Source organism: Myotis myotis, unplaced genomic scaffold (assembly GCF_014108235.1).
Source record: "Myotis myotis isolate mMyoMyo1 unplaced genomic scaffold, mMyoMyo1.p scaffold_m19_p_3, whole genome shotgun sequence".
Lineage (NCBI taxonomy): Eukaryota > Metazoa > Chordata > Mammalia > Chiroptera > Vespertilionidae > Myotis > Myotis myotis.
Window position 1 is genome coordinate 195,451,713 of NW_023416335.1, and position 15,029 is coordinate 195,466,741.

A 15,029-nucleotide genomic window follows, 5' to 3' on the forward strand; every position below is an offset into this window, starting at 1 on the left:
TAAGTTATTTGATTTTGGGAGAGCCCTTTTTTCCATGAAAGTGATGATTAGATGAATCTGTTAAATTCTGCTTTTCCCCCTCAATGCTCACAATTGTAACATTACCAATAATATGGGTAACACGTTAATTTTTTTTATTTATTCACAAAATCATATATTCTTTTTAAAATTATTTTAAAATTAATTTTATCGGGGTGGCATTGCTTAATAAAATTATATGTTCCTTAAAATGTACTATTCTATGATACATCATCTATGTATTGCATTATATGTTTACCACCCCAAATCAAATCTTTTGTCACCATATGTTTGACCCCTTTTAGCCTTCACTACCCTATACCCCACCCACCCCTCTTCCATCTGGTAACTACCATGCTGTTATCTGTGTCTATGAGTTTTTGTTTTTCTTTTTTAAAAAATTTAAATTCTTCATTGTTTAAAGTATTACATATGTCTCCTTTTCCCCCCATTGACCTCTCCCCGGCTGTTTCCATCCCCCAGCACATGCCCTCACCCCCTACTGTCTGTGTCCATGGGTTACAAGTTATTTGGTTGATCTCTTACCCCCTGTTTTTCTTGTTTGTTCATTTGTTGCTTTCAGTTTTATATTTTTAGAACCTCGCTTCTGATAAATTTCTTTAGGTGTACTAACATTTTTATATCTAATTTCTATAAGGTTTATCTCGAAGCATCAACACAGATATTTTATCTAAGGAAACAGACAGTGGAAAAAATCAGGATTTCTCCAGTCTTGATGATACTAGAACAAGTAGTTTGGGGGACATGTTCTCACCTATCAGAGATGGTAAGTCTGTTCAGATCAGAGGATCATGTTCTCTTGCTGGTAGTCTTACATTTTTATTCTGGCTGAGAGATGTGGGTAGCAGCTTCAGTGTAACTCTTGTGATGACAGTTTGCTCATTTTCTCAATCCCTGGGGTGGTATTTTTTCCTTTGCCATGATATTTTAGGTAACTATATTCCAAAATATATGCTGGTAATTTTCACAAGGAAAATTTGCAAATAGTTCTGAAGTTAACATTTTAATTTCTACAAAAGTTTCTTAAAGGAAGTTTTGCATTCATAGGCAATCTTTTACTTGTATTTACTTTTTAATAAATTTTTGTAAAATCTTTGATATTGATAGATAAAAGATATCTTCCTAACTTAAAAAACATTTGTTTCTGTGATTATTAGTATTTAATTGGTATTTATTAAATGTTTTCATGGAGAAATATGGCTAAGTGATATATTGCCTCATCTTTTACACTATGTATGAAACTATCTCACACACACACACACACACACACACACACCATTGCTAGTAGATGTTGCCATTTTTAAAAAAAAGGCAAAAACTTTGCCAGCTTGTTGAATGGAAATATTATTTATCATTGCTGTTCACACTGTATGAACTAGGCCCATTGTTTGGCTGTGTTCTTTTAGTACTAATGTTCATTATATTAACCTTAATGGGATAGTTCCACTGCTAATAGCAGTATTACCAACAATATAGGTGAATTTCTAGAGAATATTTTGGCAGGTTTAAATACTCATACTTTTTGGCCTGATAATTCCATTTCTATAAGTTTACATAGACAATATTCTGAAAAGCCCAGAAAGATTTGTATGTTTACTGTATAATAGTGAAAAACTGGAATGAATTTAAATGCCAACAATAGCAGGGTGTTTAAATTGTTACATGTGCCTATGGTCTTATAAAATTTCATTTTTTACTTCAAAATTGTCTGCATTATATGTTTACCTTTTCACCCCATTGACCTCTCCCTGGCTGTTCCCATCCTCCAGCATTAATTTTCTCCAATTAATTTCATAATCAGAAACAACAAATACATACGTGATTATATAGAATTACTGAGTGTCTTCTGCCTTACCCTAGCCTGAAAATACTTCAGTTGCCAGGTCAAACTTCTTTATCTTCCACCTAATGACAAAGGAAAGATTCCTTTTGTTCAAGACAAAGAGAGGTCAGACTGCATAGTTAGAGCAAAGAGAGGAAGGATGTGGGTGAAGGAGGGAAAAGTGGCTTGCACTGGAGTTGAAACAGGTTTCTGAAGTAAGTGCCCAGTTGGGGACCTTGGCTTCTGAGAACCCCTGGAGTTAACTATTAAGCTGAAGACTGTAGGAAGGGGCTTTGTGGAGGATTTTGAGTTATGAATGAAATCCTCTTTAATGGTATTCCAGATAAATAAAGAAATTCCTCTTAAATTAATTTAGCTATTTAAAAAAATACTATTAGTATATGAGCCATATGCCTTTCATTTATTAGAATTTTGTATTATTAATGAGAAGAAAACATGGATACTAAATATAGTACTGCTTTCATTATCAAGAGATTTGCAAGGATGAAACTGGACTGGTAAAAGGCTTAATCTGTTTTGGTTCAATTTATTCATATTTTAAATACTTCTGCTTTTGTTAGGGGAAAACTAATAACTTTTAAAAGTGCATGTGTGCTATGCAATATATATATATATATATGTATGTGTATATATATATATATATTATATTATATTATATGATAGGATAGAGGCACAATAGTCCTACTAATATGATAATCATTTATGACAATCAATTTATTGGCCATTGGAGTTTCTGATGAATTTGACCATTTTTCTATTCATTAAAATGGAGTTAAGCAATATTTGGTTGGTAATTGGTAAATGAATAATATTACAGCATTGAAATTTCTGCCATTGAAATAAATTTTAATAAAACCTTAAAACCTTACGTGTTATATAGCATTGTATTGCTTGCAAAATGTTTTTGTGTTATTTCAGTTGATTCTCAATAAAATCTTGTGAGATGGTCAGGGCATTATTCCCTTTATATAGATGCAGAAACTGAAGTTTAATTGTATTGACATTTGTCCAAGGTCACAAAGCTATTAAGTGTATAGGCAGAACTGAATTACAGACCTTTGGCTCTCACTACAGTGCTTTTCCTTGTATACCTGGCTGTCTCATTAGAATAACTATCTCTCTATATAAAAAGCTAATATGCAAAGTGTCTGCTCAGGAGTTCAACCCAGAGAACGGGAGTTCGATCACTCGCTATGATGTGCACTGACCACCAGGGGGCGGCGCAGAACATTGCAGGTGACCAGCCGCAGTGGTGGTGGAGTGCTGGGGGAGCCAGGGAAGGAGGAGGCGGTGAGGTGGGAAACCTGATCAGTCCTGATCGCAGGCCAGGCCTAGGGGCCCTACTCATGCACGAATTTCGTGTACCGGGCTTCTAGTATCATAGAACTGTCTTTTTATATTTGCGCTGTGAAGCTAAAAGAATGAAAGGGGGTTTATGTGAGTACTAGTTTTAACTTTACTCAGATTTTCTTCTTAAAATTATTATCCTTGAACACTTTGGGGAATGAATAGTAATTATAAGTTGCTATAGCATCTTTTTTACTGTCTTTTAAATTTGATTTTCTAATTTTCTTACAGATGTTGTGGTTAACAAGGGAGGTGATGAGTCTGTAGGCAAAGGAGATGGTAAGAACTATTGAGAAGTATTTTAATGAAAATTGTGATACTGTGTTCTCTATTCCTGTGTAACAAATTACCCCCACATTTTGAATTTTAAAAAAGCAGCCTTTATCATCTCATAAAATGTGGGTTAAGCATGGCTTAGCTTGAGTGCCTTTGGCTTTAGGTCTCTTGGTGCTTTAATCAGGGTGTCATTAGGGCTACAGTCATCTCCAGACTTAACTGGGCAAAGATCTGCTTCCAAGCTCATTCATGTGTCTGTGAGCAAAGACATTAATCTGTTTATTCCCCTGTGGACTTCTCCACAGGGAAGCTGACAACGGGCCAACTGGCTTTCCTTAGAGCTGGTGAGCAGGAGAGTGAGAGGGGGCAACCAAGATGGAAAACCATAGTGTGTTTGTAACATAAGCTTGGAAGGTATTCTCTTTGTTAGAAGCAAGTTACTAGGTCCAACCCACATTCAAAGGGAGGGGATTACTCGAGGGCATGGATCCATGCCAGAAGTCAGGGATCATTAGGGGCTTTCTTAGAGGCTGCCTGCCAAGACATATACCACAGTGTGAACCAAATGAACACTTCCGTTGTCAAATACTGATTAAAATGTCCATTGTGTTTTTCAGTTTTCAAAGTATTTTCATATACAATATGTCCGTTAAGCCTCACCACTCAGGGAAATAGATATTATTCACATACTAGAGGCCCAGTGCACGGTTTCATGCACCGGTGGGGTCCCTAAGCCTAGCCTGCGCCCTCTCGCAATCCGGGACCCTTTGGGGAATGTTGGACTGCTGGTTTCAGCCTGACCCGCCTGGCGATCCGAAATCCCCCAGAGAATATGGTGGTGCGTGAAGCCGCAGGTGGCCGGCGAGGAGCCCAAGCCCAGGCCGGTACCGCGCCGCTCCCGCTCATCACAGCCTCGCTGTGCCTGCCACCGCCACACTTGGTAGCTCATTGAGCGGCGCTCCCGCTGTGGGAGCGCACTGACCACCAGGGGGCAACTCCTGCGTTGAGCATCTGCCCCAGGTGGTCAGTGCGTGTCATAGCGAGCAGTCAAATGGTCGACCTGTCGAACAATTGACCAGTTGCTTAGGGTTTTATATGTATAGATTTGCAGATCAGAATGCAGTCACGGAGTTTTACGATTTTTTTTGCATCAAATAAGGGCTAGAGCTGACGAATGAACCTGATTTCTGAATCCAAATTCCATGTCTTTTCATCATATTAACCTGTCTGTCATGTTAAATGCTTTTGTTAAATATCCAACATTGGAGAACATCATATGCAAACACAGCTTTTTCCCTCTTTATCAGGCCTTGACTTTTTAACACAGTTGAACTCAGTGTTCCCTCCAAGAAAAAATCAAGGAGCTTCAGGCACTTCAGTATTGCATTCTAGTCCCTTTAATGTCTTTATGGGATCTCCCGGGAAAGAAGAAAATGAACATCGTGATCCGACAGCTGAACTTAAGAAAACGTATCTGGGAAAACAGGAATCTAAAGACTCCTTCAAACAGGTATCTGCCTGAAAGTGGTACTGAGCTCACTGTGTGTTTCTCACCAGCAAGCATGATGAAGACCGTCACTAGGAAGCAGGCAGCTGCCATTGCATTTGTCCTAACTAGTGACAGTGCTGTACATTCACTATGTAGAAAAATACTCTTCATTCTTGGTGTCACGTGTTAAAAACTAAAGGATACTCTTGAAATCTATCTCTGGATGTGATGAGGATAGCAACAGATGTCATACTCTGTTTTTTTTTATAAGACAAAAAACTTGATATAGCTGTCTGTGTAGTAATATTTTATACCTGAATTTTTTAAGATGTATTTCCATTGTGGCGGAGAGCACCAAGTTGGTGGTCAAGGTAATTACCCTAAATCTTAGAGTAATTTATTTTTTTATTTTATGTTTTTATTTTTATGTGTCCTTATCCCCACATTACATTCTTAGAGTAAATTGATGGTGCTATAATACAGTACTCAATATAGAAGTTAATATATTATGAAAGGATTCAAAAAGATCAAATATTACCAGGAAGTGACCAGGAAGGCTGAATCTGTTGTGCAGTATATCCATTTATTTTCAAATTTATTTTTAGCATGATATTGTAAAGATAACATTCAAAAAGTACAATATGTCTTTTGACTTAATTTTCAAATATTTCTGACTAGTTATAAACGAGAGGTTGGGGGTGTTTTGTGTGTGTGTGGGGGGCGAGGGCATTGTTTGTTTTTGCCTGTGATCACTATTTTAAATTATATTCAACAGCCTGATGCTTAGTAAATGAACTTTATCATGTTATTATTGATATTGTTTTTGATTAGTAAACTTGATTTATTTGCCACCAGTCCTAGCAATTTTTTTCTCTTTCTATATCCCTTTTTATTTTCCCTTTACCTGGCCCTACCCACTGGATAAAAGAAAGTTGGTACAAATTATGTGGATGATATGGGTAAAGGCAGAATTTATATATTAATTGTTTATTTTAAATGTGAAGTTTGCAAAGTTGATCTCCGGTGCTGATACTGGAAGTCTAAATACCTCTCCATCATCTAACCAAACAAGAAGTCCTGAGAAATGTGAAAAGCTAGAAAAAGAAAAGGAAGCCCGGTTACTGTATGAACCCACAATCAATGGATCCTCAGCTCCAAGTGAGTACATAAAACTTTCTAATGCTTGAAAGTGTTAAGTTGGAAACCCTCACTATTTAACTTGAAAGGAGTGATCACAGACAAAATTTTAAATGTTCAAAGAGTTTAAATGTTCAAGGAGTTTAAAATTTATGACATTTCTCTAGCATAACCCTCTTACTAGAAGACAATAAAATGTACATGAATGATTAAATATAACCACATTTATTTGACACTCTTGGTGTGAATTTCATTTTTGATCTCATCTGTAGGTGTCTTGATATAATGTGGTACAGATAGGAATATGGTGTAGAACCCTGTGAAAAAGGGTCAGTTACCTAAAATTATCTTTTTAAAAATTAAGATGAAGATTTATTTACAAAGATGTTCATCCCAACTGTATTTTTTAATGTTATTTTTTGATTTGTCAATTACAGCTGACATTCAATACTATTTTATATTAGTATCTTTTTCTCCCCCCATAGTAAAGTCCTATTCGTAGAGTTAATACCACAGACCCTAAAAACTTGGTCCACACTTAAAGGGATATTAGGTTCAGCTATAAGTGTTATCCATACAAAAATAACTCTTTGTGTAGAAGCAACTCTTTTATATAGATATCTGTGTTTTACCTTAAGGTCTCTATGGATACATTGCATTAGCTTAAACTCTGGGGCTTTGCCTGTAGCACTACTTTACTCATGTACTCTGTTGGTTTATCTAGTTTGTGCTGAAGCTTGTCACATTCATCTCTTATAAGAGGTTTAGAGATTCTTCAAGATCAGTTCTTCTGTCATTTGTTACTACATTAGTCAGTGGCAATTCATATATATAGATAAATGACTATTAGAAATAATGTCATAGAAAGTTTAAGATTTGTATTCCAAACAGTGCATTTTTCTAAATGTTATAGGAACACTGTTCTTTGAGTTTTTCAAGTTTTCTCATGCCAAATCTTACTTAGAAATGTTTGATGACTCTTAGTCCAAGTTGACTATTATTATTTTCTTCATTGTTTTGTTTTAGATCCAAAGTTAGCAACCTCTGTCACTGCTGGAGTTGCCAGTTCACTGTCGGAAAAAATAGCTGATACCATTGGAAATAATCGGCCAAATGCACCATTGACATCTGTTCAAATCCGTTTTATTCAGAACATGATACAGGAAACATTGGATGACTTCAGGTAGTAACCGTAAAACTTGTAAACAACCCAATGCCAATTGATAGGAGAATGTACACATCAGTATAAACCAGTGAACTATAGATATATAGATCTTGAATCTTGAAAATGTGATACTGGATTATTTTCTAAAGGTACACTACTCAAGACTACATAGTATATGGTACTCTTTTTGTAATGCTCAAAGCAAGCAAATTGAAATGTATTCAGTAGAGAGAGATTCTGTGTTATACAAATGTACTTGTAAAGCATTTTTTTGCTTAAGCAAAATTCACCAGAGTAGTATTGTCTTCTTTCTTGGGCTTCTCCCAAGAGTTAAGTGATGGAATCAGAGAGGAGCATACAGGAAGTTTCTATGATTTTGGTACTGTTCTAGCTTAGAAATTGTATGGTGGGTGACTGTTTTCTTTTATTATTATACTAGAGGCCCGGTGCACAAAAATTTGTGCACTCGGGGGGGAGGGGGGTCCCTCAGCCCAGCCTGTGCCCTCTCGCAGTCTGGGACCCCTCGGGAGATGACCTGCTGGCTTAGGCCTGCTCCCGGGTGGCAGAGGGCAGGCCCAATCCCTAGGTGCAGCCCCTGGTTGGGCTCAGAGCAGGGCTGATTGGGGAGTTGGGGCACCGCTCCCTGTCATGCACAGAGCAGGGAGATTGGGAGGTTGTGATGCCACCCTCAGTCACGATCAGGGTAGGGTCGATTGGGGGGTTGGGGCACCGCCCCCTGTCACACTCAAGGCAGGGTCGATGGGGAGGTTGCGGCGCCACCCTCGGTCACGCACAGAGCAGGGCCAATCAGGGGGTTGGGGCACTGCCCCCTGTCACTCACAGAGCAGGGCCCATCAGGGGGGTTGGGGCTCTGTACCCTGTCACGCACAGAGCAGGGCCAATCGGGTTTGGGGCGCTGCCCCCGTCACACACAGAGCAGGGCCCATCAGGGGATTGGGGCACCGCCCTCTATCACCCACAGAGCAGGGCCGATCGGGGGTTGGGGCGCCGCCACTCTCACACTCAGGGCAGGGCCGATGGGGAGGTTATGGCTCTACCCTGTCACACACAGAGCAGGGCCCGTGGGGGGGGTTTGGGGAGCTCCCCCCTATCAGGCACAGAGCAGGGCTGATTAGGGGGTTGGGGCACCTTCCCCTGTCACGAACAGAGCAGGGCAGATAGGGAGGTTGTGGCCCCACCCCCTGTCACACACAGAGCCGCAGGACAATCAGGGGGTTTGGGCTCTGCCCCCGTCATGCTGATCCCGGTGCCGGGAGGCATATTACCCTTTTACTATATAGGATAGAGGCCTGGTGCACGGGTGGGGGCCGGCTGGTTTGCCCTGAAAGGTGTCCTGGATCAGGGTGGGGGTCCCCACTGGGGTGCCTGGCCAGTCTGGGTGAGGGGCTGAGGGCTGTTTTCAGGCTGGGGTGACTGAAGCTCCCAACTGCTCCTTTTTTCCTTTTTTTTTTTTTTATTCTGGGCCAGTTTTAGCTTGAGGCTTGGCTCCAGCTCTTAGGCCTCCACGGCTGAAAATAGCTTTCTGGCCTTTCCTTACAATGTTGTGAATCTGCTGGCTGAAGTCCGGCGGTATTTGTTACAGAGTTTTTTAAACTGCCAACTCAGAGGCCTGCAGCCGCAGGCGGGGAACATTGGTTTCCTCCGTCACTGAGGCAACCAAGCCTCATGTTAGTTTCAAGCTGCCTGGCTGCCGGCCGCCATCTTGGCTGACAATTAATTTGCATATCTCGCTGATTAGCCAAAGAAAAGGGTAGTGGTCGTACGCCAATTACCTTGTTTCTCTTTTATTAGTGTAGATTTCATGGTTTTCATGTATTCTTTTGTAAGCATGAATTAATAGCATTTTATTGAATAAACTATGTTATAACCACCCAAATAACACCTTCCTATTTTATCTAGACGTATTTTTTAATGGCTAAAACATAGATAATAGTTAAAACATTGTAACCTAGTATATTATCTGTATTTCATTGTAACATAAACCTGTGTCTTGATAATTTCTATATTAAGGAATGTAGTATAGTATAGTGGAAGTAGATAGCCTAGGTTTATATTTTAGGTCTGCTATTTCCTGGCTGTGTGACTTTGGATAAGTTATAACAGCTCTGTGGCTCAGTTACTTTATTAGTAAAAAGGAGGTAATAATTATAACTGGTGGTGAAGCTTAAATAAGTTCTTATATTTAAAGTACAAGAAAGTGCCTAACACATAGTAAATAAGTGGTAGGTGCATTGGTATTTTTATTAGTGTAATAATAATTGTTAACATACAATAATTTGAAAAATGAGAAAGCTTAAGTAGTGTCTTGAATGATATAGAGTTGGTAAAACTGTTACAGTTCTGACAAGTATTTTATATTCTTCCCTAGAGAAGCATGTCATAGGGATATTGTGAATTTGCAAGTGGAGATGATTAAACAGTTTCACATGCAGTTGGTATGTATGACAAATGTTATTTTAAGTGATTGTAGAGTTGTAGATCTGAAAAATCCATTAAAGGGTGATATAGTTGTTACTTGCTTATATCTGGTTCCTATGATAAATAAACAAGGAGTTTTAGAAATTTAAAAAGTAAAATAGTTTTTAACTAGTCACTCCCCCCCCCCACCCCCCTGTGAGAGGCTAAGGGGCTGCTTGGTAGGAGGCACCAAAACAACCCCAATTGCCTGCCTCCTTAGGCTTTTATTGTAACAGCAGCTTGAACTAAAATTAATGTCTAGATTGGTGGTTCTCAACCTTCCTAATGCCGCAACCCTTTAATACAGTTCCTCATGTTGTGGTGACCCCCAATTTCATTATTACAAATTGAACATAATTAAAGCATAGGGATTAATCACAAAAACAGTATGTAATTATATATGTGTTTTCTGATGGTGTTAGGCGACCCCTGTGATATGGTCATTCTACCCCCAAAGGGGTCGTGACCCACAGGTTGAGAACCGCTGGTCTAGATACAATCAGCAGGGTAAGTATCCTTGAGAAAGCACATGCTTCTACAAGGACAGGTCTAAAAAACTAAACATAGAGATTCCAGCAAAGCACCTGGGGGCTTGGACTTGTTTGGAAAAGTCAAGGTAGGGGCTGCTGCCTTTGGCAAGGTCCCCTCAGAGGTCCCGACCTTTCAGAGAATCTTCCTTACAGACTTTCCAACCAGGTCCCATGCTTCTCCACACATCCCCACCGAGTCCTCCTGCAGAAACCCATGCTTACTACATAGCTGATTACATTGTACAAAAGTTGGTATTTTTAATTTTGTGAAAATTCAAAAAATGTAAGTTATCATATGGTAACTCTATGCTTAACATTTTGAGCAAAGTGTTTTCCAAAGTAGCTGTACCATTCATATTTCTACCAAAAATGCCTGAGGACCCCAGTTTCTCCACATCCTTGCCAATACTTCTGTTACCTGATTTTGTTATAACTCTCCCAGTAGGCATGAAGTGATAATCTCGTTACAGTTTTGATTTTCATTTCCCTGATTACTAATGATGTACATTTTTTCATGTGCTTATTGGTCATTTTGGCCATCTTCTTTGGCCATCTTCTTTATATGTCCTGGATACAAGTCCTTATCAAATATATGATTTGAAAATATGTTCTTTAATTTTGTGGGTTACCTTTCAGCCTACTTTTTAACCTTTAATAGTTAAGGCAACTTTTTACAACTTTTTTTCTTTAATAAGTACGCAAAAAGCTCCTCGCATGTGCAAATATAGGCCTCCCAAATATGTAAGTTTTACTAGTGGTCTTTCATTTACATTAACAAAGCAGTAAGAGTGGTTAAGTCTGAGGAATATCATTTAGCTAGTTAATTGAACATGAGAGAAATGATAGCTGACAGTATGTAAAACATGCCAAATAAATGTGACATGCCAAGTAATTTAAAAAGAATTTTTGTCCTTTTCTAGAATGAAATGCACTCTTTATTGGAAAGATACTCAGTAAATGAAGGTTTAGTGGCTGAAATTGAAAGACTACGAGAAGAAAACAAAAGACTGCGAGCCCACTTTTGAAATTACACTGAATACCTTAATGTTTTTTAATTTGGGAAGTTTTTGGCAACACAGAACTACATGGAATCAGTGTTGTTTTTATGGCCTCTGGGAAAAATTTTCAAGTAAAAGGGTGATGGGATTTTACACCAACCACTTTTCATTCTCTTTGTCAAAAATATTTATATTTTTATATTAAAAGCTGTACAATGTATAATTTGCCTATAGGAAAGTCAGTAGGATCTTTATTTTTCTGAAAGCTTTAGATAGACACTAAGTGCCCTTTTTCATAAGACAATTGTGCAAAAAAATAGGTTATGGGTGTTTTAAAATCACCTTTTTTAACATATATTTTTTGATTAACATTTGCCTTTCCAATTTTTTTGGATGTTTTTGGGATTAAAGAGTTTGATATGCATTCTATTTTTATGGAAAAGGTAATTTTAAAATGGCAATTGGTGTTTCTAAGCAATTAACTAATAAAACACAAGGTTGGTTACTAATTATTTTGTTAACTTAATGAAGTCAAGTACGACTACTATTTATTATTTTTACACTTGATATGACAATTTGTTGGAATTTTGAATTGCACAAATTATCTTTTATCTATTACGTTTATGTTATTGGATTGTACTTCTAACAAATCTCTATTCTGGGTTGTTTTTTTTGTTTTTTTGATGTGTTTATTTGTTTTTTTTGTTGTTTTTTTTTTTGTTGTTTTTTTTTTAGCAAACTTAGGAGACTTCACTTTACCTATGAAAACCTGTAAGGATTTGAAAGATTTGACCAGAGCTGCATATTTACTAATTATCTCATGAATTAGTAATAAGCAAAATTATACTACAAAGTTTTAATGAACACGATTCAACTGATAATCAGTGAAAATTTCATAGTAGATACTAAATATTACTGTATTATTGCAGTTCATTTTCTCCCAAATGAGAAGTGTGGATGTCTTTTTGTGGTTTATATCATTAACTTTCTCTAATCCTTTGTGTGCCGTATTTAACATTTTTATATTATTGACCTTACCATCAAATTTAAAAAGGGTAATTGTCAAAAGGATTTATACCTCTTTGACAATAGATGGATGTGTACATCTACCTGTGATCTGGAGTTTTAATCATATAAGATTAGGCAGGTTATTGGCTTGTTTACCTTCTTGTAGTCTCTTGTCCCAAAGACTTAAACTATGTACCTTTTATATATTACTCCTGTCCAATTTTGACTTTTGAGATGAAAATACTAAAATAAAAAAGAAATTGAGTTAGCTTACTAACTTTATGATTTTCCAAAGCAATGGAAATTTTTAAGTATATTTTTTAATAAGTATAAACATACTAATAACTACTTCAAGGAATAAAAACAGAAATACTACTTTTTCTTATTGTGGCTCAGAGAATACATTTGTATTGAAGCATAAAAGGGTGCTACTGTGATCTTTTTTCCTGGCAGATTATGAAAGCATTATGACTTGTAACAAGTTTCCTTATATACCATTATCAAGCAGACTAAGAAAACAAAAGTGTGTTTTGCCTATATGCTTTATTTAAATTCATTGATATTTTTCCTGTTGTCTTTTTCTGTACATGCACTTGATGTTTATCGAAAGAAGAGGGATAAATAAAACAATTTTAGTAACTTTATGTGTATAGATGAAACATTTTTTTTGTCATAGAATTTAAAAGCTAAATAAGTACAAGCAAAATCTTTATATATGGAAAACCTGAAATTAAATGTTTGCCTCTTACCAAGATGAAATAATAGGGATTGAGTTTATCCATCTAAAATTTTTTAAAGAGACAAAATATGTGAAATAGTTTTCAAATAATGGACATTACACAGAATGGGACCATGATCTCTGAAAGAGGAAAGCAGATAAGACCCAAGAAACTCAATGTACCTCAAGCACAAGAAATAAAATAACACCAAAGCACATCATAATCAAATTTCTTAAAACCAGTGACAAAGGAAAATTCTTAAGCAGCAAAAGTCAAAAGCTCAGAGGAACAAAGATAATGTCAGAGATAGTGGAGCAACCTCTTTCAAATACCAAAAGAAAATACGCAACTTAGAATTCTATACCCAGCAAAAACATCTTTCAAAAATTAAAATGAAATATTAAAACTTTTTCAGAACTGTAAACACTAAAGGAATTCATGATAAGGAAATGTTAAAGAATGCCTTTAGTCAGAAGGAAAATGGTACCAGATAGAAATCTTCTATTCAAATGAATGAAGAGCACCAAAAATTGTGTATATGTGAACAAATGTAGGATTTTTTTCTTACTTTATCTCTAAAGGTTAATTTACTTTTTAAAGCAAAAATGATAAGCTACTGTATGGTTGGCACATAAGTAAAGCAAAATGTCTGATGACAATATTACTTGAAAGTAGTCTATGATAAAAATGTATAATGTAAAACCTAAAGCAATCACAAAAAGAAAAGCAGTTAAAACTAATAAACCAACAAAGATGGTAACATATAGCCATAAAAATAATCCAAAAGAAGGAAGGAAAAGAAAAAAGGGGAACAAAAAATAGGACAAAAAATAACTTGTAAGATGGAAAACTTAAACAGCACTATCAATAATTACATAAGTCTAAATTATCAGGTGCTCTTATTAGACTGTCTTTTATCCAACTACTAGAAGCCCAGTGCATGAGATTTGTGCACTCGGGGGGGATCCCTCAGCCCAGCTTGCGCCCTCTCACAGTCCAGGAACCCAAGGGGAATGTCCGACTGACGGCTTAGGCCCATTCCCTGCGGGACATCCTTAGCGCTGCCATGGAGGCAGGAGAGGCTCCCGCCACTGCTGCTGTGCTCACCAGCCATGAGCCTGGCTTCTGGGGAGCACACTGATCACCAGGGGGTAGCTCCTGCACTGTGTGTCTGCTCCCTGGTGGTCAGTGCGCATCATAGCGACTGATCATTCCGTTTGTTTGATTTGCATATTAGCCTTTTAATATATAGGATATACTGAATCAGAAATACACTTTAAATATAAAGATAAATCATTTTAATATAAAAATAAGAAATTTAAAAATATATTGAACTAAATGCAATTGAAGACAAATTATCAAAATTTGTAGGAATCAGCTAAAGCAAATACTTTTAGGGACATTTATATCAATAAATGTCTGTATTAGAAAAGGAAAGGACTCAAGTCAGTGACTTTAGCTTCCAACCTACTCTAGAAAAATAATACAATTGAAACACAACATGCACAAATGAAAGGATAAAGATTAAAGAAGAAATTATGCAATAGAAATCAATTGAGAAAATAAGTAAAATTAGAAGCTAGTTCTTTTAGATCAACAAAATTGACAAACCTTTAGCCAGACTGATGAATAAAAAAGACATAAATAATATCAGAAATGAGAGAAGTAACATTGCTACCGATTCTACCGATAATTCTGACAAAATGCCAAACCTAAATGGTTACACTGGTAAATTATTTCAAATGTTTAACGGGCAGATATTTTAATTCTTAACAAATGTTATCAGAAAATAAAGGGATAATTCCCAACTCATTGTTTAAGGCCAGCATTACTCTGATACCAAAGTCAAAACTACACTCCAATATTTATCATAAAAACATGCAAAAGTTATAAACAAAATTTTAGCAATTTGAATCCAACTACGTATAAAAAGCATAATACATTTGACCTAGTGAGGTTTATCTCAAGAATGTAAATTTGGGCTATTAGGACACTAGAGG

The 15,029-nt window shown here is 36.8% G+C and overlaps 1 protein-coding gene across 9 annotated transcripts in view; it reads left to right on the forward strand.

The window, feature by feature from the left end:
* Nucleotides 1-12,954, forward strand: part of NEDD1 (NEDD1 gamma-tubulin ring complex targeting factor) — a 33,609-nt gene extending 20,655 nt beyond the window's left edge. For 5 of the 9 annotated variants that reach the window (XM_036299275.1, XM_036299278.1, XM_036299279.1 and 2 more), the window contains 7 exons: nt 677-805; nt 3,461-3,508; nt 4,813-5,015; nt 5,999-6,152; nt 7,158-7,314; nt 9,686-9,752; nt 11,225-12,954. In XM_036299275.1, coding sequence (XP_036155168.1) covers nt 677-805; nt 3,461-3,508; nt 4,813-5,015; nt 5,999-6,152; nt 7,158-7,314; nt 9,686-9,752; nt 11,225-11,329 — 863 coding nt within the window. In that variant the 3' untranslated portion in view covers nt 11,330-12,954. The remainder of the gene's footprint in view (nt 1-676; nt 806-3,460; nt 3,509-4,812; nt 5,016-5,998; nt 6,153-7,157; nt 7,315-9,685; nt 9,753-11,224) is intronic. The other 4 variants (XR_004966053.1, XR_004966052.1, XM_036299277.1 and 1 more) reach the window with 4 other exon arrangements.
* The last annotated feature ends 2,075 nt before the right edge of the window (nt 12,955-15,029 follow it).